The sequence below is a fragment of the Pogona vitticeps genome, chromosome 2 (genome assembly GCF_051106095.1).
Source record: "Pogona vitticeps strain Pit_001003342236 chromosome 2, PviZW2.1, whole genome shotgun sequence".
Classification (NCBI taxonomy): Eukaryota; Metazoa; Chordata; class Lepidosauria; order Squamata; family Agamidae; genus Pogona; species Pogona vitticeps.
Window position 1 is genome coordinate 26074826 of NC_135784.1, and position 25498 is coordinate 26100323.

General features: G+C 43.2%; 1 protein-coding gene across 1 annotated transcript in view; it reads right to left on the minus strand.

Annotated features, from left to right (window-relative positions):
- Positions 1–327: 327 nt before the first annotated feature.
- The window catches only part of SLC44A4 (solute carrier family 44 member 4), a 58817-nt gene continuing 33646 nt past the window's right edge, over positions 328–25498 (minus strand). The window contains exons 5-21 of the mRNA XM_072988790.2: positions 23794–23893; positions 21146–21292; positions 19885–19945; positions 18537–18642; positions 17017–17100; positions 15745–15857; positions 13447–13569; positions 11252–11351; positions 11029–11121; positions 7799–7901; positions 6421–6677; positions 5298–5392; positions 4699–4802; positions 4129–4202; positions 3840–4005; positions 2720–2804; positions 328–2348 (exon numbers count right to left, since the gene is read on the minus strand). Of these exons, the coding sequence (XP_072844891.2) occupies positions 2242–2348; positions 2720–2804; positions 3840–4005; positions 4129–4202; positions 4699–4802; positions 5298–5392; positions 6421–6677; positions 7799–7901; positions 11029–11121; positions 11252–11351; positions 13447–13569; positions 15745–15857; positions 17017–17100; positions 18537–18642; positions 19885–19945; positions 21146–21292; positions 23794–23893 (1918 nt within the window). The 3' untranslated portion in view covers positions 328–2241. The remainder of the gene's footprint in view (positions 2349–2719; positions 2805–3839; positions 4006–4128; positions 4203–4698; positions 4803–5297; positions 5393–6420; positions 6678–7798; positions 7902–11028; positions 11122–11251; positions 11352–13446; positions 13570–15744; positions 15858–17016; positions 17101–18536; positions 18643–19884; positions 19946–21145; positions 21293–23793; positions 23894–25498) is intronic.

Below are 25498 nucleotides of genomic sequence, written 5' to 3' on the forward strand. Positions count from 1 at the left end.
GGCTACAGTATGCTGGTGAAGGATTTGTATGCAAAATCATGGGGGTGCACTTTGACAGCTATCCCAGTTGTACTCGCAGAAATACATATTGGAAGGTTACTCTTTTGGGGATTAGAACTGCTAGGTCTGTGCAGAGGGGCATCTCGTAATTCAGTGCTTTCAACCACAGCTTGCAGGAATCGGACCCGAGAGTCTATGTGGTCCTTTCTCAAGCCCTGCAAGGACTTTTCATGTTGTAGTAAATCTTCAAGGATGCCACAAGGCTGCTGTTCTTTTTTGCTATGAGCGCCTGATAGGGCTGGATCCACACACCCTATAAATGACAGCTTTACGTTTACTTAAAATCAGCTTTAATATACTTTTATCCTTCCTACAAAATAGCTTTTAATCTTTGTACAGGCAGAAAAACCATCTATATACAGTACATTTCAATAGGCTCCCTTGAGCAAAATTAAAAACAAAAATGATCTGAGGAGTGTTGATTGCTCTTGTACCACAAAGAGGAGATTCTTTTTTTTTTGTATTGTAAAGGAGAGACCGGCACGGCCATAGAAAACAGCCCTGAGCTGGAAGCTGACTGGCAGAAATACATGGTTAAAAGCGTGGGGATAAAAATGAAGTTATTCGGAGCCCAGTGGGGAGGCTGCTGTGGGCCATAAGCTGAGAGACAACCAAGAAAGCAAAGTGGGAAGACTTATGTGTCAGTTAGGATCCAAGGCGCTTAGGAAGAATGGTGGTCACTCCTCAAGGCAGAGTGTTGTGTGTTCAAGCCCATTTGTTTCCAAGAGGTTTAAGAGCACAGTTCTTCACTGTGACGCTGGCAAATACCATCGCGAAACCGAGTCAGCTGACAAGGTATTCTGAAAGAAGTCAGGAGGTGACACAGTGGGACTGGAAATATTAAAAGGTGGCTGGGACGTAAGTTGGTAGCAAAAGAGCTTGGCCACGTTTAGGCTGTTAATGAGGAAGACGAGACCTTTAAGAGGGAGGAATGGAACAGGAGAGGAGTTTGGCATTAGCCCTCTGAAAAGGGTTGAAAGCAAAAAAAATAATAATAACAATCTAGAAGTCATTATCCAGGTAGAATGAAGCAACCAGGAAGCAGACTGAAGGCACTAGAGAACCTTTCCATGTGGATCTGGAAGTCGTAACCAACGGGACAAGAGGCCAAACATCATCTTCAACCATACCCGCTATCCTAATCAGTTTTCTTTGAGGGGAAAGTCCCACCAGTACAATAAGGCTGGATTATGCTGCTTGCTGCTATCACACAAGCAGAAGGAGAGGCTTCCCTTTTGGCAGTCGTTGTCTACACAACAACAACACTTGGACAAGGTTTCTCGGATCAGATGCACAGCTGGATTTATGTAGGTGCAGAGTTTTCTTCGGTCTTTCAACAACAAAAAAGCCAAGAAAGTGCAATAACAGTGTGCTTACCACACAGTTGGGCAGCTAGACCAGATGCCCTTTGTCTGAGGTAAACTTCAAAAGGCACTCACAAATGGTTCCCCAAATTACTTGAGTTGATTCAGAGAAATGACGTAGGCCTGCAGAAAGAAGCCTGCTGTTGACTGAGAAGTTGCACAGCGCTGGAGAAAAATAGCCAGCCAGCCATGCCATTTTTTTTTTTTTTGGCTTTTGCCTACAAATTCAGTCATTTTTGTTCAGGAAGACCGTTGGCAGGAACCCAGTGCAAATCAAGCAGAGAGTGGTTTCCTGGGCTGAAAGACCAAAGTCAAAAGGGAGTGGTGTGCTCCATGACAAGCAAGAGGCTTGGGAGACAACATCATCTTGAAAAGATGCTGCTGCACGAGGCACAGAAGTGAAGGAACTGATCAGCGATCTTTTCCGGGGGAACACCACAGTTGGCTACAGAAGCCTTCAGAAAACAACATGGTTAAGCAAGGGATTTGTGCTGCCGCTGTCTAAAAACAGGCTGAAAAGCAACATGGTTAGTCAAAGAAAGGGCCACGTGTGTTGGCTGTATTCAGAATATGAGGAAAAAATGAGAGAGTCCTCTTGTGCAGGGCCCAGAAATTCCAAACCAAACCAAAAAGTCTACACAAGATGAGGTGGAATAGAAGGAGGAGAATGCACGTTCAGCTGCACCTGATATGGGCCAAGAGCCTCACATCCAGTCATAGCTGAGAGGAAGCACTACAGCAAGAAATGAGGAAGTCCTCAATCCTGTGAGCTGGTAATTTGTAGACGAGGAACCCTCCACCTTCAGAAGCATCGCCACTACTTGTCCTTGGGCTTCTTGTTCTTCTTGTTGAGGATCTCCATGAGGCTTTTGGACATGTAATATGGCTTCTCCAGGGACCCATCGTTCCGCTCCAGATCTTCCACTGTAGGGAGAAAGGTGGGGAGAGAGCCTTGCTTTAGCTTTGTCCGTGTAAACCTCAAGTGAAATGAGAGGAAGGGTGTGATCCTAACTAGGATGGACGAACTTGACAATAAGCCACCTGACACTGTGCTGAATCCAGCACTACTCCCAGGCTATGGATGATGGAAATTCCTCAACCCTAACCCTAGACTTTGTACCACCATAATGGCCAAGGGGAGTTTGAACCTGCCATAATTCAGCTCCTCCCTGTCGGCTGATCTCAGCGAGCACAAAAGTTGTTGTGAACAGATTCAGCAGTGCCAGCGATTCTGAGAACAGCCAGTACAAGCGGGTTGTGTTCACACCACCTGAGGGACAAGGAGAGATACTTACAGAAACACAGGAATAGCGTGTCGACGCACATATTGTAGACGCTGAAGAATCCTTGGGCTATGAGGTAGGCACCGACCACCACGGTCTGAAGGTAGAGAGGAGAAAAGGCAGAGCAGAACTTCAAAAAAGAGAAAATACTAGGATGGCATACATTTTAGACATTGTTCCTATCCACAGTTTTTGTAAGGCTCAAACCGGGACACAACTGGTATTCTTTGACCTGTTCTGGAAGCATGTATGAAACTGTCAGGGTGCTTTTTATACCATATCAGACCACCAAACCTTACCACAGATGGGAGAGGAGAAAAAATTAATCTTGCTTTTTTTTCCTGAATTGGGAATTTTTAAAAAAATCTGAAAATCTTTCTAGCTTGAATATGAAAACATTTGTGAATGTTGGTAAACTCTTCAAATGTGGCTGAAATTCTCCCTCAGTGCTGCACCAGTTAAAGGAGAAAAAAGCATTGAGAAGGGTCGGCTTTTTCTGACTGCTGTGTGGATGTTAAAGACAAGGAGCCTCTCATGAAAAAAGCAGCAGCAACCCTAATTCAGCAGTCATTTTATAAAAAAAAATTTTTAATCTCACCTTTCTCCTTAAAAGGACAAACTAACATGGCTGACGGATTCAAATCTAGGCTTTGAAGAGTGAAGTACTCATTGTGTTTGAACAGACAAATCTGTTTTGGCTTCTCATGCATTCATTTTTTAAAAAAAAATCTCAGATTATTGATTGACTGAATATGAAGAGATTTGTAAATGCTGGTGAAGCCTTATAAAAATGAATGGAGCTAAAACTATCACTCATTTCTAGCCCATACAAAACCTATATTTTATCATGGAGCTTCTATCTTGTGACCGTCAGCATTATTTCCCCAACGTAGGCCTTGCAATCTCCTGCTGGTAACTAACTTCCTTTGTTGGGTCCTGTATCCTTTCTTTTTCAATTTAAAACTAAAACATCTTTTAGCTGCCATATTGGATTGGACCTAGTGATTGTTCCTGTTCCGGAAAAAGAGGAAAAGTAAATTTTGCTCTAAACAAAAGCTACACAGAAAAAGAAGTAAGGAGTCCTGCTTAAGTTACATACCGGAATGATAAAAGTCCCCGTTAAGTTACATACCAGAATGGGTAGCCAATAGTAGTTCAGGGCGGGCGACTGGAACCGGGGGTCCTTGATGGGGATTCGCCCCGTGAAAAAGAAGAAGGCCAGGACACCCACTCCACCGACCACCAGAAGCTTCCCGAAAAATAGGAGCAGGTCTGTTATTTTGTCCAGTACGACAACTCTGGAGGGAGAAGAAAAGGAAAACAGAGAATTGAGAATGTCTTCTCACTGAGAAATACAGCCCTGCTTGGCCTTTCCGCGCCCCCCCCGTCCCACCCCCCAAAATGGCTCCCAGCTTAGTTACCTGACAATGTTACGCATCAGCAACTTAAAGGCATTTTTGGCTGAGACGCAGAAATTCTTTCCATAAATAGCAATCTGAGGTAAAAAGAGTTTCCGAAGGTAAGATGATCATGTTAAACCTTCCAAAAACCACTCTCCTGCCATCCCCATCACCACCAACCCCCCATTATGTTTCTCCCCAGTTTCTACTTGCTCATAACAAAGATGGTCCTACCCTTGGGCAGACTGTAGCAACTGACCAGGCAGGAAGCTTAATGACAGCCTAGTGGGGAGAGCCAACCTGGCTTTCCTACATACAAATGAACCACACAGAATTACTTTCTTGGCCTATAATACCCTAGCAGAAATTCTATAGATAAAACATTGGCAGCTACAGCCAGTGGCCCTTTCCATCCCCCTCTTCTCAAGCTCCGCCCATCAACTACAAACCATTGTTGGCTCTCAACCTTCCAAGAACCCCAGATCAACTCCCCTACATTATATGCCCCTTTGAATGCTTTCTAGGCTTTCCCCCCGAATTTATCCCGTGGTAGCGACTGGGTCACCTCTCCAGCCCACCAGCAACGCTCACCATAATATAGGCGTTTCTGTTGAGGAACTTGATAAACTTCTCCAGACACCAGAAGCAACATTTCAGACAACAAAATATACACCGGGCAACTGGATTGTGGGAATCTGCAAAAAAACCACACACAAAGATTAGATCGAGGTCTCTCTCTGTGCCTGAATAATGCTGCTCTTGGACATTTTGGCACAATACAGTATTAAGCTGTGGGCTGCAGCTGGTTTTAGGCAGCTTATCCTGAAGTTTGTCATTTTTGCAGGTTTTTAAGGGAAGGCAAGTGGCCTGACTAGCTCGGGGATTCTGGGAATTGTAGTAAAGATTTGGTGTTTTCCTATGCCGTGGTCCAGGTTAAAGGTCATCATCCTAACTTGGTCAACACATGCTACTTGAGGGGTAGGCATGGGGAAGAAGAGCTCACCCCATATCAGAATATCCTGTACCCATCATCTTGATAGCTACAGCTGAACATGGCTGAGGATCATACCTACACTACCTTGTAAAAGGTCAAAAGCCTTCAAAAACCCTTCTAGAACATTTGTCTTAATGTTTGACCATGATGGTGAACATGAACTTTCCACCTTTCACCTGGTTTTTTCAAGACTTGCCTTTTAACTTGTGGTCCAGATATTCCAGGATCATGCGGATGACTTGAACGATGGTGAGGATGAGGGCACCAAAAGCAAGAGACCCGACGTGGTATCTGAGGAGAAACCAGAGACCCAGTTATAGAAGATTCTCCACAAAATGTTCAGAATTGAGGTTTGGGGTTGGAGACAGCTGAATCTAGTCTGAACTCTCACTGGACTCTAAAGTAAGTACAGTGGTGCCCCTCATGACAACGACCCCGCAGAACGACAAAACCGCAGAACGATGACTTTTCGCGATTGCTATAGCGATTCGCAAAACAGTCATTTCAATGGGGGATTTTCGCTGGACGTCGATTAGGTCCGTGCTTCGCGAACTGTTTGTTCACAAGACAACGATTTTTTCGGCTTCGCAAAATGGCTGCCCTGTGTTTTCTGGACCCATGCTTTGCAGAGCAGCCATTTGAACAGCTGATGGACGCTCGGAAAATGGCTTCCCCTATGGGCAATCTTCGCTGGACGATGAGGTAATTTCCAATTGGAATGCATTAAATGGGTTTCAATGCGTTCCAGTGGGGAATTGTTTTTCGCATGATGACGATTTTGCTTAACAGCGATTTCAGGGGAGCGATTTCAGGGGAACGGATTATCATCGTCATGCGGGGCACCACTGTAAACCCTTCTTGGATTACAACTCCCAGAAGTATTCACCAGTAGCTGTGCTGGAAACGGCTTCTGGGAGTTGCAGTCCAAGAACACCTGGGGACCCAAGATTGGGAATCACTGTTTTAAAGCAAAGGATACCCTTCAAATGTGAGAATCCAGCTCCCCTCTGTCCTGGCCAGCAAAGCCAATTATGGGGAATGCTGGGAGCTGTTTGGTGAAGGCTACATGTTACACTTCCCTATTTTAGAGCATCGGTCAGCCACCTGACCATAATTTGTGCATTCAGCCACACATAGAGTGGTTTCTAACTCCTACGTAACGTAAATAAGCAGCCCCTGCTCTTCCTGTTGACAACACGCAGAGCTGTGGATGTGCGTCTGACCCTACAGAGCGAATGTCGCTGTTTCCAGAGGATGCCTGATGTTGGAAGCCCACCCCACATCACAGAACATGTGGGGATTCCCCACAGGTTGCCCACCGTAGGGTCCGGAGAAAGGCACTGAAGACGGCACAGGTTGGGATATCTTGGGGCTTCCTGAAGGCCCAATAGTAAGAGGCGAAAGCCCCCGCCAGCACACACTGGCCCAGGGCAATGACGAAGTTGATGCACCAGAGGAAGCCCACGATGTTGTAGATCTGCAGGTTGAAGAGGTTGCGCTGGAACAGCCCTTGGTCGTTGTACTTGAAAAAGATGCATTCCACCGTGCAGGACGGGTAGGAGGAGGCGTTGAATTCCTGGGGGGGAAGAGCGGAAGCATCAAGAAACAAAACAACCAGGGAAGTAACCTCAGAAAGGAGCAGGCCAGCCAGCCTGTTTCAGAAATGATTCAACGGCATGACAGGATCCGTTGCTTCCATCATGCCAGGAGGGTAAAACAGACTTCAAGATTCAAATTCCTTTTAGGCCAGCCTCTTTTTCTCTCCAGCTCATTTCCCTCCCTTTCATACAATTAAAAGGATGGTGAAGGCACCCTGTGGCGCAGGGATTAAACTGCAGTACTGCAGTCCAGACTCTGCTCATGACCTGAGTTTGATCACCACAGGATCAGGTAGCCGACTCGAGGTTGACTCAGTCTTCCAGCCTTCTGAGATGGGTAAATTGAGTACCCAGCTTGCTGGAGGGGGGCAATATGTAATCTACATAATTAAATTACAGTGGTGCCTCGCTTAACTATTGCCCCGCATTATGATGAAATTGCTGTACGATGGTCTTTTTGCAATCGCAATTGCGATCACAAAACAATGGTCTAAACAGGAGAATTTTGCTTAGCGATGATCGGTTCCCTGCTTCGAGAACCGATTTTCACTTTACAACGATCAAAAACAGCTGATTGTCGGGTTTTCAAGATGGCCACCGGGTGCTTAAAATGACTCCCCCCTGTGTTTAGGGACAGATTCCTCGCTATACAGGCAGCGAAAATGGCTGCCGTATGGAGGATGTTCGCTGGACAGTGAGTTTTTACCCCACTGGAATGCATTGAACGGGTTTCAATGCGTTTCAATGGGTTTTTTTAAATTTTGTTTTATGATGTTTTCGCTTAACGGCGATTTTCCTGGAATGGATTATCGTCCTTAAGCGAGGCACCACTGTATAACACAACACACACACAGCCCCGAGAGTGCTTTAAGAGCTATGGGGCAGTATATAAGCAGCATACTTTGCATTGATGAAAGGCAGCTCTGGCGTGCCTCTCTCCTCACATGAGCTTTCCCCACATTTTCTCTCAACTTAACCCTAACCCTGCCACCCCCTACAGACCAAACTAAACAGGACAGATCGCTCGCCCTTGAGCTGAACTCTGTTCGAAGCCCTTTCCTTCAAGCAGGGACGTGTTTCGGTCCAGCTGGCCACTCACCAGAGGGTTGCAGCTCTCGTTGCCCGAGATCCCTTCACAGCCAGGAAGACTCTGGTTTGTGGGGATGACCCGATAAAGGGGCTGTCCAGAAGTGGCAAGGTATCTGAAGGTGGGGAAGTCGTCAAGGAATGTAGGACTACTACCCCTACTATGAGGAAGAGCTTTTTTCCCCTTTCATATTCTCTATTGTTTTAAGCATGGAAACATTCTGTGTCCAGATAGGCATTCGGTGAAGAGACCAGCCTAGAGATGGGCATGAAACAAACCATGTACCCCAAAAAATTCCAACAAACTGGGTTTGTTTCATGACGCAGTTCGGGGATCCCATTTTGTTAGAGCAAAACAAAGTGGCCAACTTTTTCCCTCCTTTGGTGTTTCATTTGTTTTGGCAAAAGGGGATGCCCAAATGGCCCCTCCCCACAACCCCATCATCTCCGCCTACATGCTCCCACCTCTGAACATATACTACAAGCGAGAAGGAACTTGGAGTCATCATAGATCACAAGCTGAATAGGAGCCAACAGTGTGATGTGGCTGCAAACAAGGCAAATGCTATTTTAAGATGCATTAACAGAAGTATCATTTCCAAATCCTACAAGGTGCTGGTCCCCCTCTATTCAGCACTGGTTTGGCCTTGCCTTGAGTATTGTGTCCGGTTCTGGACATACCACACTTCAAGAAAGATGATGACAAATTGGAACAAGTTCTGAGGAGGGCAACAAGGATGATCAGAGGGCTGGAAACCAAGCCTTGTGAGGAAAGGCTGAAATAATTGGGTATGTTTAGCCTTCAGAAAAAAAGACTGAGCAGTGATATGACAGCACTTTTCAGATACTTGAAAAGCTGTCATTCAGAGGAGGGGCAGGATCTGTTCTCGATCATCCCAGAGTGCAGGAAATGGAACAATGGGCTCAAGTTAAAGGAAGCCAGTTTTTGGTTGAATACCAGGAAAATTTTCGTAAGTGTTAGAGCAGTAAGACAGTGGAATCAGTTACCTTGGGAGTTGATGAGTGCTCCAACACTGGAGGCATTCAAGAAAAACCTAGATAATCACCTGGCCGATAATGCTTTGATTGTATTCCTGAATTGAGCGGGGGGTTGGACTTGATGACCTCGTAGGCCCCTTCCAACTTCACTGTCCTATGATTCTGTGATTCCATATGCTCGCTACAATGGTGGCAGAGGTGACAGAGCCTGAGGCTGAAGCAGCAGGAGCAGGTAGCACCCTCCTGCCATGAACTAGAAAAACAAACCACAAACTGGTTCATTTTTCTGAGGATTCGTGGTGGTTTGTAGGTTATCCACAAACTATCCCGAACCAGCAGTTTTCTAAACAAGACTAGAGCTGAAGTGAAGTCTGAAACCGGACAAATTTCAGGTTTCTCTATGCAAATCATAGAATAATAGAGTTGGAAGGGGCCTATAAGGCCATCAGGTCCCACCCCCCCTATTGAATAAAAAACATTTACGACTGCAATTCAGACTTTTATTTTACTGATTTCCCCCACAACCCTATTGTTCAGCTGATTCTGGCTTACATTTAAATCTATCCAGCAGAGGTTGAATCCCCATTTCCTGATCTGCCTTTAAATGGCCAGGAGCACCTTTGTCTCGCTTGGATTAAGCTTCAGTTTGTTCACCTCCACCCACTCCTTAAACAACATCAACTCTTTAAATATAATAGATGCCAAGATCAGTCACGCTATGGTGTTCCCAATTACCATGAACGGATGTGAAAGCTGGACAGTAAAGAAAGGTGACAGGAAAATAACTGATCCGGTTGAGATGTGATCTCGGAAGGAAAAGACAAATAAGTGGATTTTTTTTTTTTATCAAATCAAGCTCGAACGTTAATAAGAAGTAAAAAAGGATTGAAAGGGGGCAAAGGTACTTTGGCCACATTCAGAAGAAGAAAAGGACTCACTGGAAAAGACAGTAATGTTAGGAAAAGTGGAAGGATGTCAGAGAAAGTGAAAAAAATCACCATGAAAAGGATGAATTCAATAAAATAATCGAAAGCCTTGATTCTACAAGGAATGTTCATCATAGGACCGTGTGGAGGTCTTTATAGGGTCACCACCTGATGGAAGTGACTTGAAAAAGTATAACCATTAAGAAAAAGAGAAGTCTAGCAAGTGAATTTGGTGAAGAGGGAGAGAAAGAGAGAGAGAGAGCTTGTGGAGTATGGGATTATGAGTTAAAGAGAGAAAAAATAAGCTTCTGGAGCCCTGCTGCCCCATTGGGTTAAATGCATTTATGACCTTCTTTAAGGCTAACTTATATAAAACGAGGCTAAAGATAAGAAAGGCAACAGTACTTTCTTATGGTTAATGCAGCAATGCAGGTGCACTGTACTTGTTCAGCTTGGATGGGGAAGAGTTCCATTTCAACATCCCATAATCACATGTGTACACACACATAAAGTCAAGCTCCCTACAAGCAGATCTGCATCGAGAGCAGCCAGTGATTGTGGATCAGTAGCTGAAACCCTGTTGCGTAGCTATGCAGCCGGAAAGAAAAGAGCATAACATTCACTTGCTTCCAACTGGCAATTAAAGAGTTGCTGCTGTGTTTCTTGGGTATGTGCACGCCTGTTGACTTGGTGCATGCTCAGGAATCCCACCAGGAACTCTTTAATTGCCACTGGAAGTGAGCAAATATTGCACCATTTGCCTTCTACCTGTGTAAAAAAAAAGCAAAGCAGTTTTCACTTGCGGTGAGTTCCACTGATTGCGTATCCATGTTTTTACTCGCTAGGAGGTTGTTGAGTTTTTTTGTTTGTTTGTTTAAATCATGAGAGGTTGTTAAAAATACTGTTCCCAACTGGTGTTTGAAAAAGCAGATTGTAAACCAGAAAATCTGACATGGAAATAGTCATAAAGGAGGCCACAGTGTTTTTGTTTTGTTTTTTTTCTACTCCTTCTGAAACACAAATACCTCTGAAAATATTCTTATTTTACAGTCTGAAGCAGTACTGTTTAGCAATTAGACCTGCTGGATGGCAAAGTGAGTTAGGTCTCTGGCTGTGGCAGAGACCACCCTGACAGGGGCTAGACTCAATGATCTATAGGGTCCCTTCCAGATCTGCAGTTCTAAGAAGATACTATAGATGATATATAGAATCCACTTGTCTCCTTATTTGAAGGTAGGGTAGAGTGACTCTCTTTGAGGGAAGGGGAGCGGAGGGAAGATCTTGGAACCGAATACAAGTCTCCTCTCCAAAAGGATACAGGGCCGTTATACCCCAGTAGGCCACACATATCAGTAGCAGAACGAAGGTCACCAGAGGGTAGAGGAGGGTAGACATCATGTATCCGATAGCTCTGGAACAGAGAAAGAGAGAGAGAGAACTAAGTCAAGCCCCCGGGGGCTTTTCTGTTTCCATCGGTTCCCGCTAGAAATTTCTAGTCCGAAGTTCTGCCCCAGCACAACTCAGGACAGAAATGGACTCACCGGCTGGCTTCCCGGATGAGAGCAAGGGCGATAAGGATCCGTTTGCGCAGGAACAGGAGGGTGAGGAGCAAGATGGCTTCCACAACGCAGAGGATAATCACTGAGAGAGAGAGGGCAAGAAAAAAAATCAATATTGATTCCGGTACACATCAAAAAATGAAATGGGAGGGAGGGGGAAAAAAGACAGAGGACTCAATCCAAAGAGAGAAAAATTCAAATGTAGGGCCAAAGCACAGATCGTGTGCCCTCAAAATATGGAATCTCTTAGTATTACAGGTGGGAGATTCTGGTAGACTTTCATGCCTCAACCAAGTTGCTTGGAGACAAAGACTGGGCTTGCCTCCCATTGTCTACTCAGAAAAGAGAACAAACTAATTTACTAATAACAGAAGGTGTCAAATGCTCCTGCTTTGGCAGCTGTTTTCAGCACTTAAGCAATTCCTTCTTTTAATGACGATCTATGGGTAATGTATTATTTTGGCCCAAAGCTAAGAAGGTTACATTTTAAAAGGAATTTCTTGCATTTCTTTGCACGTACCTCTTGGTTGCCCGCTTGCTGTTATCATTATCATCACTTTAATGACGCCAGTCATTTATTGTGTTGTACCTTATTAATGCAGTTACCAACAGGCCAGAAAAATACAAGGAAATGCTAGTGACCAATTCTGATATTGTGCCTTATAAACAAGTATAAAAATGCAAAAGCAAAGACAAGTTATACTTCCCTTATCATTTAGGATTGGCAAGAGAATGGCACAAAGGCTGAAAAATTCTTACTTTTTAGATGTACTGTAACTTTTTGGAGTAACTTAGTTTTATTCATTATATTTAAGTAGCTTAAGTATTGCTTTTTACATCTAAAAAGTGTATAACTACAGGGTCATTACTTGTCACTCAAAAGTAATTACTTATAAGTAATTTATGTTATCTGTAGTTTGTCATTTCCTCACTCAAGTCTGACCCTAAAAGAATGATCCATAGGTCCCAAAAGGGAAGGGGTCCAAAGGACAGTGATTTCATAATAGACATCAGAATTGCCATAATCTTTGCCAGATTCTTGCCAGGTGAGCAGGAGAAACAACACAGCCATGTTTTGTGCTACGTTGTTCTCCCAGATCAACAATGTAGGCAAGATTCTGTCCTTTTGTTCACTCTATATTTATTTTATGATTATTATGATGATTATGATGATTATGATTATGATTATGATTGTTATTGTTGTTAATTAATTAATTAATTAAGATAGATAATTAATTAATTATCTATCTTAGAACCACAGAGCCGGAAGGGACCCTTGGATCATTGAGTCCGGTCCCTGTCAAGGACTCAATGGAGAATCAAACTCCCAACCAGATGCCTATTTTATCAATTTATACTGTTTTAGCTGTCTTGAAATGTTTTAATTGCTTCCATTTATTTTAAATATATGTATTTTAATGGGCCGGAGACCGCAAAATAAAGATTGATTATTTACTCATTCAGGGAAAGTACAAAATATCATCCCTGTCAATATACAGAAGCCCACTGGTCTGGACTGGCAGCAGAAACCTATCTCTGTTCAGCATCTGCTGCTTGATCTAGTTGCCTCACACTGTCTAATGTTAGGGCTGGCCTTGGGATGAACTACAGGTAAATTACAGGCAGACTTGAAACTAGCTACAGTTATTTTCTAGCTGTTCTGCAGTCATTCTGGTTGGGTTTTGGTTATAATAAATGAATTGCAACATATAAAGTAGCAGAATTAACATCTTGCAGCTGAAGTGTTTAGATTAAAAAAACACACAGCTAATTTGAATAGTATAAAGGAAAATGTTGTTCTCCCATATTGTGTGCTGATGCCAGCAATTTTAACTCGAGTGGTCGCAAGACCAAATAGGCGGGAAATAAACAAACAAACAAACAAACAAACAAATAAAATCTACACTAATTCCGGGATGACACTGCCTTTTATAGAAACCTGGCTGACCCCAGATACAACCTGATAAACACATTCTATGCAAATCCTGCATTCTGCTCTTAGCGAGCACGTCATGAATATTCATATCCATATTAACATACATTCTGTGTTGCATAAATATCAAGACTCAAATCCTTACAGCTATAGATGTTCTCTTCTCCCCACCCCATTTCACATGTAAATCCATTACTCGTCCCCCCACCCTGAGGGAAGCCTCTTCTCTTCCACCCAGACCTACAGGCCGCAAGCCACGTCTCCTTGACGTGGCCATACATGCTCCAGTTGGTGGTAAATCCAACATTCTGGATGGTGGCCCCAGTCTTGTTTAGTTTACTGTACTCCATATAGCAATGGTAGATTCCTGAAACACAAACAGCAGAGGTCAGGGCAGGCCCTACCATAAGGCAGACAGAGAATGCTTTCATACAAAATGGCAACACATTGTTAGTTATTGACTTTGTAAATACAAAAATACTAAAAACAAACACACACACAAACACACACATAAACACATAAAAGTTCTATTTTTCACTGCTAGGGGAGGGGGTGAAGCACTTGTGTGGGATTTCCTTCCTCGTGTGCCAAAAGAACCTGGGTGGCTTTTGGTGCAGCACACTTTGGCTGGGCATGAGGGAAGGGAGCCCTTCTCCTGCTCCACCTCAGGCAGCAAAATACTGTACAGTGGGGCCTCGCTTAACGAGTGCACCGTTTAACAACGGATCTGCATAGCGATCTATTTTTTTAGATCACTAATGCGATCGCATTGCGATGTTTTAATGGGTAAACATCGCATTGCGATGATTGGTAAGCGTTTCGCTTACCAATCTTTGCATTGCGTTGTCTTTTGAACAGCTGATCGGCAGTTCCATAATGGCCACCGAGTGCCCAAAATGACCGCCACAACCATTTTCGCGCCCTGCCCTCACTTACCAAGGGCGCGAAAATGGCGGCGCTATGGAGGAACTTCGCTGAACGGTGAGTTTGGGCCCCATATGGGTTTTTCCGTTCCGTTTAGCGATGTTTCCTCATAGCGACAATCCGGAACAGATTAACGTCGCTATGTGGGGCACCACTGTATATCTTTCTGAGAACCACTGCCCTACCCTTTAACACGGCTTGGACACAATTCATTAACATTTCATTTGTCACACACATTAAATTTAAAATTTTCAGCAACCAGTTTAAAGTTCACTATTGCAAAAGTAATGAGCTGGATGGCACAGTACTTGAGGGACCCAGCTGTGGAGCCAGAGGTGGAGAGTTCAATTATCCCCACTGGGTCTTTAAAGAGAAGTGCCAACTTGTGTAGCCTTGGGCAAGCTGCACAGCCCCAGGGCTATCCCCAGAAGAAGGCGACGGTCAATCACTTTCTCTACCTGGAAAAACCTAGAAAGAGTTGCCGTAGGTCAGAGTTGGCCTGCCAGCATGCTGCTATTCTTTCTTCTTCTTCTTCTTCTTCTTCTTCTTCTTCTTCTTCTTCTTCTTCTTCTTCTTCTTCTTCTTCTTCTTCTTCTTCTTCTTCTTCTTCTTCTTCTTCTTATTATTATTATTATTATTATTATTATTATTATTATTATTATTATTATTATTATTCTTATTCTTATTCTTATTCTTGTTGTTGTTGTTGTTGTTGTTGTTGTTATTATTATTATTATTATTATTATTATTATTATTATTATTATTATTATTATTATTATTATTATTATTATTATTATTATTATTATTATTATTATTATTATTAAAATACCAGGCACAGTCAATCAAAATTATAAAAACAATGACTGGTACAGTATTATATAACAGATACAAGTTTTAACCAAAACCCAAGTATCTGTTAAATATCGACGCAGTATGTTATCCCAATATTGCTGTTTTTGTAGCTCTGACTGTGTTTTTTCTGCAATCTGCAACCGCTTATAATACTGGGTGAAATTTCTTGATATTGTTCCCAAAGCCCCAATGATTACGGGGACCATTGAAGTGGGGTTCATCCACAAGCGAGCTGTTTCAATGGCCAGGTCTCTGTATTTTGTTACTTTTTCCAGTTTTTTGTTAGTTTTTCCAATTCTTTATTTTCAACATGGAATTGCAATGTCAATGATCTGGACATTTCTTCGTTCTATTATTACTATGTCAGGTGAGTTTTTTTCAAGGTGTCCATCATTTTAGTTCTGGAAATCCCACAAGATCTTGACTTTGTTGTTATAGTAAAAATGTGTTGTTTTCATTATTTTAACATTATTTGAAATATTATTTTATTTTGCTCTGTTAAAACACCAGCATGAGACTCTGTCCCAATTTCTCCTTGAATTGCTAGCAAACATTTTGATCAACTTTAGACAAATTTTTATTTTTTCAGGTTTTAAAGATTTAACAAGTTACTCAACAACATAATGAACCAGTGGGTTAAAATCCTTAACGCTGTAAACTCAACAAGTGAGGTAGGGCTCACATGCTACTGTTGTTACTAACATTTCCAGGCTGCATGCTTGGGTTCTATGGTTCAGCCATTCACCATAGTTTTAAATTCACTCACCGTATGCAATGACAACGAGCACCCCAAGGATGAGAATCCACACCAGGAACCCAGCAGTGAATCTCAGCAGAACAAGGAAGAGGAGGCTGAGCACCATGGCAATTAGGAGCTCTCTTTGGGATGGAAAGAAGAGTGAGAAAAGGTGAAAAACGGAAGTCCGGAGAGGACCCTTTGATCTTCTCGTGTCTGCTCTGTTGCAAAATGCAGACCCTGCTTATCTCCCAGTTGAGCTCCTGAGCAAAGTCCAGAAGATCAGAAGTGGATAGATGGGGATGGATGTGGATTAAATTTCCACTAGTCCATGATATGATAGGACTTTGCAAATACTGTCGTGCCCCGCTTAACGATTACCCCGCATTACGATGAATCCGCTTCATGATGATGTTTTTGCGATCGCAATTGCAATTGCAAAACAATGTTTTAAATAGGGTTTTTTCACTTTGCGAAGATTGGTTCCCTGCTTTGGGAACTGATTCTTCGCATTACGATGATCAAAACAGCTGCTGGGTGCTTAAAATGGCTCCCGGCTGTGCCTAGGAATGGATTCCTCGCTATACAGGCACCAAAAATGGCCATCGTATGTAGGATCTTCGCTGGACGGTGAGTTTTTAGCCCATTGGAACACATTGAACAGTTTTCAATGCGTTTCAGTGGTTTTTAAAATTTTGCTTTACGATGATTTCGCTCTACAGCGATTTCGCTGGAACGAATTAACGTCGTTGAGTGAGGCACCACTGTACGTAAAAGGGAGTCATACAGAAGAAGGGCCAGAGAGGCAGCAGTGGAACATCATCTCCAATTCTGCTTTGGATGACACTGCTCCCAGGAGCTGATAACTAAACTGGCATCAAGTATGGAACCTAAGAGTTTAGTATTGAAAGCAGTGGAATTGGAAATGGTCAGGCCAGAATTTGCCAAGATGGAAGTGGTTACTCAGATCCCACCATCTCAGACAGCAAAAAGACTAGTTGGCTGAGATTTCACCATTGTCCACGCTTTCTCAGGGCTTTTTATGTGAACCCAAAGGGGCTAGAAACTTGATCTGCTTTTAAATAAAGAAAACCAGGATGTTGAACTCTGAGTGAACCAGTTCAAACTTCTGCAAAGAAAACACATATCTATTATTTATTTATATACATATAAATATGGATTTATATAAATACAGTATAGGCTCTGATGATAACCATACAGGACCAACATCAATCTTTTTCTGCTTGGTTATACCCAAAAGGCCACTGGCCCTTCATCCACTGTGCACTTCTCGCTACTCACATTAGGATCCAATACCATGTCCGTGTGAAATCCTCAAAGATCTTTAATCCAATATCTTTAGCATTAAGAATCTTTTCAAGTTGGCTGCCCAAGCAAAGAAGAAAAGCAATAATTAGAGGGGAACTCAGGACAAGAGAACTAAAAGATTCTGGGGCTAGCAGTCTGAAAATGAAACTTTCATTGTAAGTAACTAATTACATTAACATAGTTACTTAGAACTACTTTTCAGGTAATGAAGGCAGAACTACTGTATTTTTCCATGTATAAGACAGTACTTTTTCCTAAAATCGTTAAGGCTCAAAATTGAGGGACAACTTATACACGGAAGTAAACCGAGGAGAGAACAAAATGGCCCATACCTTGCCTCTGCAAACAGGCTTCCTTCAATCACAAGCCTTATGGAACTGAAGTCAGCTGATGCTGAACAAACCAATTGGAGCACATCTCGTTGCAGGTGGAGCCTGAAGGCTCAGATTCAACAGGGACTCCTAATGTCCGAGCATTCTGAGCCCAAAGGCTGAATAAAGTTAAAGTGTGTTGCATAGTATGACAGTACTGGAATATAAATATTACCCAATTATGTTTAAAATATTGATTTCTTAATTTGGTGTTAGAAAAGTGGGGAGGCATCTTGTACACTGGGGCGTCTTATACACAGAAAAATACAGTAAGTCACATTTCAACAACTATATAATTGTTAAGTACAGTCACAATTTTTATGTTAGCATAATGAGTAACACCTTTGAGTTACTTCATTTTTAAGGGAATTTCCCCAGTTTTTATGCCACACTTTAAGCCACTGACGCCCAAAAGAACTCAAAACATGGCATTATTAAAAGGAACTAATCCTGTGGCTCATCACTTCCCAGTTGCAAAGTTGGCATTATTGTTATGGTTGCTGTCAAGTCCCTTGATCTGTTGTGCCTTGTTAATCCATCAAGTTGTCTTTCTTGAAAGACTAGGAAAATATAGGGAAATATTCTGTCATACCTTCTAAGGATCAGCTCTGATACTTGCACCTTGGAAATATTTACAAGGAAAAAATCCAAAATAATAGTACCCTTGCTACTTACAAGAGAACGGCATGTAACCTGAAAAATTACTGGAAAAAGAGGCCTCTAAAATGACTCACAATGCTGTGAACTAGTAAGGTTTGAAAGTGACTAAGGGGTTCCTCATTACACCTAATTACATTACAGTTGCCTTGTGTCCTCTTATTGAGAGAAATAAGACAAATGGAATAAGTAAATAAGCAACTTTGGATTTACTTATGATGTTTAAATGGTACCTCCGTGACTCATTAATGAAAAAATGGACTAGCTGTAGATAACCAACCACCTTGATCGTAACCAGCCACTTCTATGCTGTGATCCTGAGCGGTAAGCGGAGTATTTGTCCTGTTCCATCTTTTATACTGTTGTATTTTCAAGGCACAGAATCAGAACCAGTCGCCACATTAATCATTTGCCCAAGGACTGTAGTATTGTTGGCTAAGATGATGGATGAAATGAAGGACTTACGATGTGCCATTCTTGATGGAGTCCACCGTTTTCTCTGGTGTCATCCCACCGAGAGTAAAGTTCTTGGCCCCAATGATGTTAATTTCAGGGAAACAGCGATTAAGAACTGTATAAAGAATTGGGTGCAGATTAGGACTACAGTAATTCTGAATAAGAAAGGGTCATTTTCGCCCCCATGTCTCAGGGGCCAGTCAACATTTCATAGGGGGAGTATTTTAATTGAATTTTGATGGGATGCTTAAACCTCACCCCAGTCTGACCCATCAAAATCCTCTTTAGATTCAAGGCTTAGAAACACTACTTTTTGGACTACAACTCCCAGAATCCCCTACCCAGCATGACTGATGGTCATACGGGGCATTGGGTCTCTAGTATCTGTAGGTCAAAACACCAATAGCAAAACTACACAGACACGGGATATACACACCTAGCTTTATGAATGAAAAAAAAAGTAATTCTCAAATCTCCACAGAACCAAGAAATCCAACTTTTCAAGCAAAACTTTGAATGATTAGGTGTAGCTGTAATAGATGAGGAACTCTGAAAGCAAGAGCCCTAAACTTTTCCAGCTAATCCTTTCCATCCCCTCCTGTACTAACCCAGATCTCATTCCTCAGGTCGGAAGAAGAACAACGTTGCTTCCTTCAATCAGTTCTCCTTACACTGCTGGAAGATCTAGAATCTCTGGGGAATGAAGAGGAAACGCAAGACCACAACATCTTCTCTCCTTCCAGACACTCAAAATTCCTCAGGGCGCCTTAAGACCTCAGACGGAACCTGTGCTCCTTTAATACGGCATGGGCAAAATGGAAACTGTAGATCGCAGGCAACCTTGGGGGTCCCACTGGGCACCTCCAAGAACCCCAAGCCTCTCTATCCCATTTGAAAAAAGAAAAACTCCTCAAAGAGCCCTCTTGCGTCCTCTACGGGGCCATATGAGGGATAGTTTCCCCATTCTTGAGGGGCCCAGAAGCCATTCTAGAGAATTCCATTCACCTCCAGTTTTATTTTGGGGTCTCCAAAAAGGGCTCAGTGGGGGTGGGGAACCCTAGTAAAATGGCCTTGCTCACACAGTGGCACGTGCAAAGGGACTTTTAGGATTTTTGTTAAAGAAATAGCGGTAGGGGGGAAATTCTAAGATCAAAGTGGGGGGTGTACATGTGGACCCTTGCCACTTGCCAATGCCTGCTTTGAAAGAAGGGCATTTTCCTCTCTCTTTGGTGTCGCCTTTCCTTTTCTAGGGCTGAAGGAACGGGGGCAGAGTCCTCCCTTTCCCTAAAACCCATTGAGGCAGAGGGGAGTCCCAGCAGGAAGTACAGAGTCGCTGGCCTGCCTATTAGCCACTTACTTGGCTGGCTCGGGAATGTGAATTCAGGACAAAGCTGCCGGCTGACAATTTCCGATGCTGTCTGGAAAGAAGACAAAAGGGTTGATCATTTGCTGAGCTGTTTCACAGTTGGAAAGGCCACTTCACTGCCAGAGCTGGTGATGAGGAGGAAGTGTGGGAGATAACATTCATACCGTAGACGAGACCGACTCATAGGGTGCGCTGTTGTTTTTCTGCAGTCTTGAAAATGATCTACAGCAGTGGGTTCCCAACCTTGGGTAACTCAGGTGTTCTTGGACCGCAATTCCCAGAAGCCTTCAATACCAGTGGTGCTGCCCAGGGTTTCTGGGAGTTGCAGTCCAAGAGCACCTGGATTAGCTAAGGCAGTGGTCCCCAGCCTTGGGCCTCCAGATGTTCTTGGACTTCAACTCCCAGAAATTCTGCCAGCAGAAGTGGTGGTGAAGGCTTCTGGGAGTTGTAGTCCAATAACATCTGGAGGCCCAAGGTTGGGAACCACTGACCTAAGGTAAGGGACCACTAATCTAAAGTGTTAGTTCAGCTAAATAGGATGGATCATAAAGAAATGGGAGAAGATTGCCTTTTTCTGGATAGTAGCTCCCAGAATCTTACACCCGGTTTGACCAGTTTTCAAAAAAGGAGCTGTGTTATGCTGTTTTAGTGTGTATAACCACAACAACAGCAAAATAGCACACCACCAAGAACAAAGGCAAAAGTACCTTAAAGAATAACAGATTTAAGATTGGTTGTTGTGGGTTTTTTTGGGCTCTTAGGCTATGTTCTGAAGGTTGTTCTTCCTGACATTTCGCCAGTCTCTGTGGCCGGCAACTTCAGAGGACTGAAGTAGGAACTCTGTCCATGCTCTGTTGCTGTTTGTTGGATAGTTGCGTATTTATAGCTGTGGGAAACAGCTTTTTGTCCTTTTCACAACAACCATCAGATCCCGGCCGTGAAAGCCTTCGAGAATACAGATTTAAGATTCTCCATTAAATTCAGCCTGACAAAATTGATCAAATTCTAATTGTTGTTGCATGGTGTGAGTGGGTGAGCTCAGGTGCTCATGAGGGATCTATCTCCATGTCTCACGAGCCACCCACAGGTCCCCACTAAAGTGATGTGGCAGGCATAGGATGGATCTCTTCTCCCAGGCATTTCCAGAATTAAATGCTCCCACATAATTTGGAGGCCTGTGCACTCTAACTAATGACAGGGCCGCCTGGTATATTTGTGGGATTACAAGACGTGGGCACGGTTCATCACTTACCAGTTTGGTTGTCTGAAGGTCAATGCTAGGTTGACACAGTGACTGGTTCCATATTTCGGAAGGAGGCGCATAACCGACCATGCCTGGAGGGAAGAAGGCATTTGGTGGTACCACCCAGAAGTTGTCTGGGCAGGATGAGACACAAATCTGTAGCAGGGGGAAGGGGGGGAATGGAGAATTAAAATAAACTCAGCAAGGATCTGGGAAGTAACTGATTCTACGATTGTCCAAAGCAGTAGTTATGTTATCTGATCTTGGCATGTTGACAAAAGTAAGGGGTGGGGGAGAAAAGGAAGGGGAAAATAAGGGGAAAGGCAAATTATTGTAGCACCTCACAGGATCTCAGTCCCATGAAGGACTCATAGCATTCCTGTCACAGTCATGTCTACTAGGCCTAGAGATTATTGCCCAAGCTAGGATCTGCTAATCACCACCATGGAACAAACACGGGTTTTGATCTACGAAAGCTCACAATGAAATACATTTGTTAGTCTTTGAAGTGCTGCAGCATTTCGCTTTCTTCTTCTCTTCTTTTTCTCTTTTCTTTTTCCCCTTTCATTTTTGCCGAAATGAATGTGACAGAATTCCTGATCACCACATTTGGCTTCTAGAAAGACTTGCCCCATACTCCAGATCTTCCCTTTTTGGGGACTGTAATAGACCCTCCAGCCTGTATGCTGGCTAGACGATTCTAGAAGCTATAGTCCAAAAGCTAATCCAGTGTAGTGTAGGAGATAGAATAATAAACTAAAACTCAGGAGATCTGAGCTTGATGGCATGCCACCACAACAAATTGACCAGAAATATATTTTTCTACTTCTGTCATACCTACCCACCTATATCTGCCAGGCTTGCATTTATTTTTCATCTAGGACAAAGCACCTTGAAAAACTGGTCCAGCTCCTCTTTTTATAGCGGCGTGACCCACAGAACAGAAGGGCTGTAGCTCAGTGATAACAAAGGATGTGCTTTGCTTGAAGCAGACCCCGTGATTCCTTTCCTACATCCCCTGGGGAGGGCTGAGGAAGACCCTTGTCTACCTGAAATCATGAAGAACTGTATTTACCAAATGTTTGGGACTACATTGCCTAGAATCTCTGCATTAGCATAAGAGCTGGGGATTATGGGAGTTCAACACAGTTTAATCACTGCTACAACCAGACAGATTAATGATGTGCCTCACTGTTTAGAAGTAACATATTGTAAGTGATGGCATAACCCACAAGTTCAAATCCTGTTACTGTAATGTAGGCTACGTAAGGCTGATGACATCAGCAGTAGCAGCCGCCATTTTTCAGCAATTAAACATTTCCTACTTCCACACCAAGGCTCCCAAGCAAACCCTTTCATTGAAGTGAAGCCATGGAAGCGATAGGATGGTCTTTGATTTTTTTTAAAAAATGACCCCCACCAAAACCTACTGACAATTTGAACTCCCAGGCATTCTGCTGGTAGTTAAAAGATTTCTGCGTCCCATTCCATCACTGTGTAAATGAATCTTTGGTTCCTTTTTTTCTTTAAGCAAAATGCGAGGAATGTATAAGAACCTCCCGGATACACTAGCAGCCTTGTAAACAAAGTCTGTAGATTGCTTTCAGTGGAATTTCTGAGAATGTTCCAGCTGGGATGTGTGGTTTGTAATTTGCTTAAGCATAGAAAAGGCTGAGTTTCATGGCAGCAGATCTGGTAAGAGGCGGAGCTTAAGGGCAATAAGGCTTTGCATATCATGTCACAAAAAGTGAGTGCTTTATCAACATGAAACACATTGCCGAGCAGACCCATATCAAGTATAATATAATAGCTTTTTTCAATCCATGTTCTGAGTTCTTGTCAGCCTCCATTTAAGGCACTCTCTATAATAGCCTAGAAATTCAATATGTGCAGCAGAGCTGGCCCGACCCTTAGACAGAAGGAGGCGGCTGCCCAAGGTGGCAAATGTGGTGGAATGGCGGCAGCCGCCCCACAGCTATTCCTCCTAAGATATCTAACCCATTTCCTTCTGTTGAAGATCAGAGCTCTGTGGAACATATGTAGCCCTGTGTATTTTTGGTATGTTCTTAAAATGGGGAGGGGGGAGAGCAGCTTGGAGTCATAGAATCAGGAAGTTGGAAGGGGCCTACAAGGCCATCAAGTCCAACCCCCTGCTCAATGCAGGAATACCAATCAAAGATGTCAGATGTAGAGCGCACCACCTCTTGAGGTAATTGGTTACATTGCCATGCTGCTCTTAACAGTTAGGAAGTTTTTCCTCATGTTCAACCGAAATCTGGCTTCCTGTACCGTCAGCCCCTTGTTGCATGTCCTGCACTCTGGGATGATTCAAAAGAGATCCTGCCCCTCCTCTGAACTTCTTGTCAGCATCCTTCTTGAAGTGTGGTGTCCAGAACTGGACATAGTACTCAAGGTGAGGCTTAACCAGTGTTGAATTGAAGGGAACTAGTGCCCCGCAGGATTTGGAGATTATACTTCTGTTAATGCAGCCTAAATGGAACTTCTACCCATGAAGTTAAATATAGATCTAACCATGAAAAAGAGAGGGCAAGCAAGAGAGACTAAAGCAAGATGTCCTCGGTCATGGTGGCCCACACCCTGTACCGACCTATTCAGTTTTGCACTTCCCTGGGAGCCTAGATCGCTCCGTATCCTACCTGTGTCGTAGGGCACTGAAGCCCATTCATGGCCGTTACCATGGTGTTCAAACCCATGACGCATTTCATAATGTTGAAATAGAGAAGGTAAGGTTTGTCACTGCAAACAGAAGGGAAAACAAAGCATGTTAAATCTTTTAAAGGAATGGGGAAAAAAGAGTATGGTTAGGATTTTGTTCTTTTGAAGTGCCTCCGTATACTTTTTCTCTATATTGGATAGTTTGTTCTCTTTCTCCCCAGGTCCAATATCTTTTATTCTGGATGCTCTGGTGCCCCACCTACACAGAGGCTGAAAACAACATTTTCTCATAACATCTGCCCCTTTCTCCGTCCTCTTTTTCCACCAATTTCTCTGCCCTTTTCAATCTTCCACTATATTTATTGCCCCTTTCCCCCCTCACTGACGCTAAATTCACTCCAAACCACCATTTTGAGAACAATCAATATGCTATATCTCTGGTCGTCCTTCATTTTTTAAAAAACACTCTAGTGCAGTGGCTATTAACCTTGGGTTCTCAGATGTTCTTGGACTACAACTCCCAGAAATCCTGGCCAGCATAGCGAGTGGTGAAGGGTTCTGGGAGTTTTAGTCCAAGAACATCTGGGGACCCAAAGTGGGGAACCACCGGCTAGTGCAAAAGGAATTCATTCCTTACAATCTACCAGGTTAAGAGCTAAACGTGCTGCTCGTAGGGAGCACATTTTCCAGTTTTCATCAAAAATCAAATCCTGTCACTTTCATCCTTATTATGTCCCATTAAGTCAGAACTGACTTATAGCAACCCTAATAGGGCTTTCAATGCAAGTGAGATACTTAAGGAGTGGCTTTACTAGTACTCCTCCCACCTCTGGAAATTTTCCATGGCTGAGCGAGGATTTGAACCCAGCTCTCCTGAGTCCTAGTCCACACCACTGGACAATGTATATCCCATTGTTTCGATATATCCTGTCACTTTCATCTTACTATTTGGCAAACCTTTTTCCACAGACCAATGAAAATTAAAATAAGTTGTGGGATTATTTTGACAGCTTTTGGGAATGGGAGAGCCAATGAATGATGTTCTCGCATAAGAAAAAATAGTCCTAGAACAGAAAGAGTAAAGAGCTGAGCGCTAATCCACCTTTTCCTTTGTTGTCTTGTGCTAATTGGATTTCATTAAAAAAAGAATCATGACCAAGAATTGCTATCCAATGTATGAAAAGGAGGTAGGTATCCCTACACCTCATATCACAGGAGATCACACAAACTGCAATCGTAAGATATGTCACTGTAGGCTGAACAGAAAACTCTGTAAGGTCATGGAAAATGATTGCTGCTAATAGGCAGAAGCAAAATGTCATCTAGGCATCATAGAAAATAGCAGTAGAAAATAGTACAGTGGTGCCCCGCTTGACGACGACCCCACTTGATGACGAAACCTCTTAACAATGAGTTATTTGCGATCGCTATTGCGATCGCAAAATGATGGTTCCTATTGGGTTTTTTCGCTTGACATTGATTAGGACCCTGCTTCGCGAACCGTTTGTTCGCAAAACAATGGTTTTTTCAGCTCCGCAAAATGGCGTCCCTTTGCAAAATGGCTGGCTTCCCTTCTCAAAATGGCTGCTTTCCGGACCCCTGCTTCGGAAGATAGCGATTTTAAACAGCTGATCGGCAGTTCTCTATGGGCGATCTTCGCTGGACGATGAGGTATTTCCCCACTGG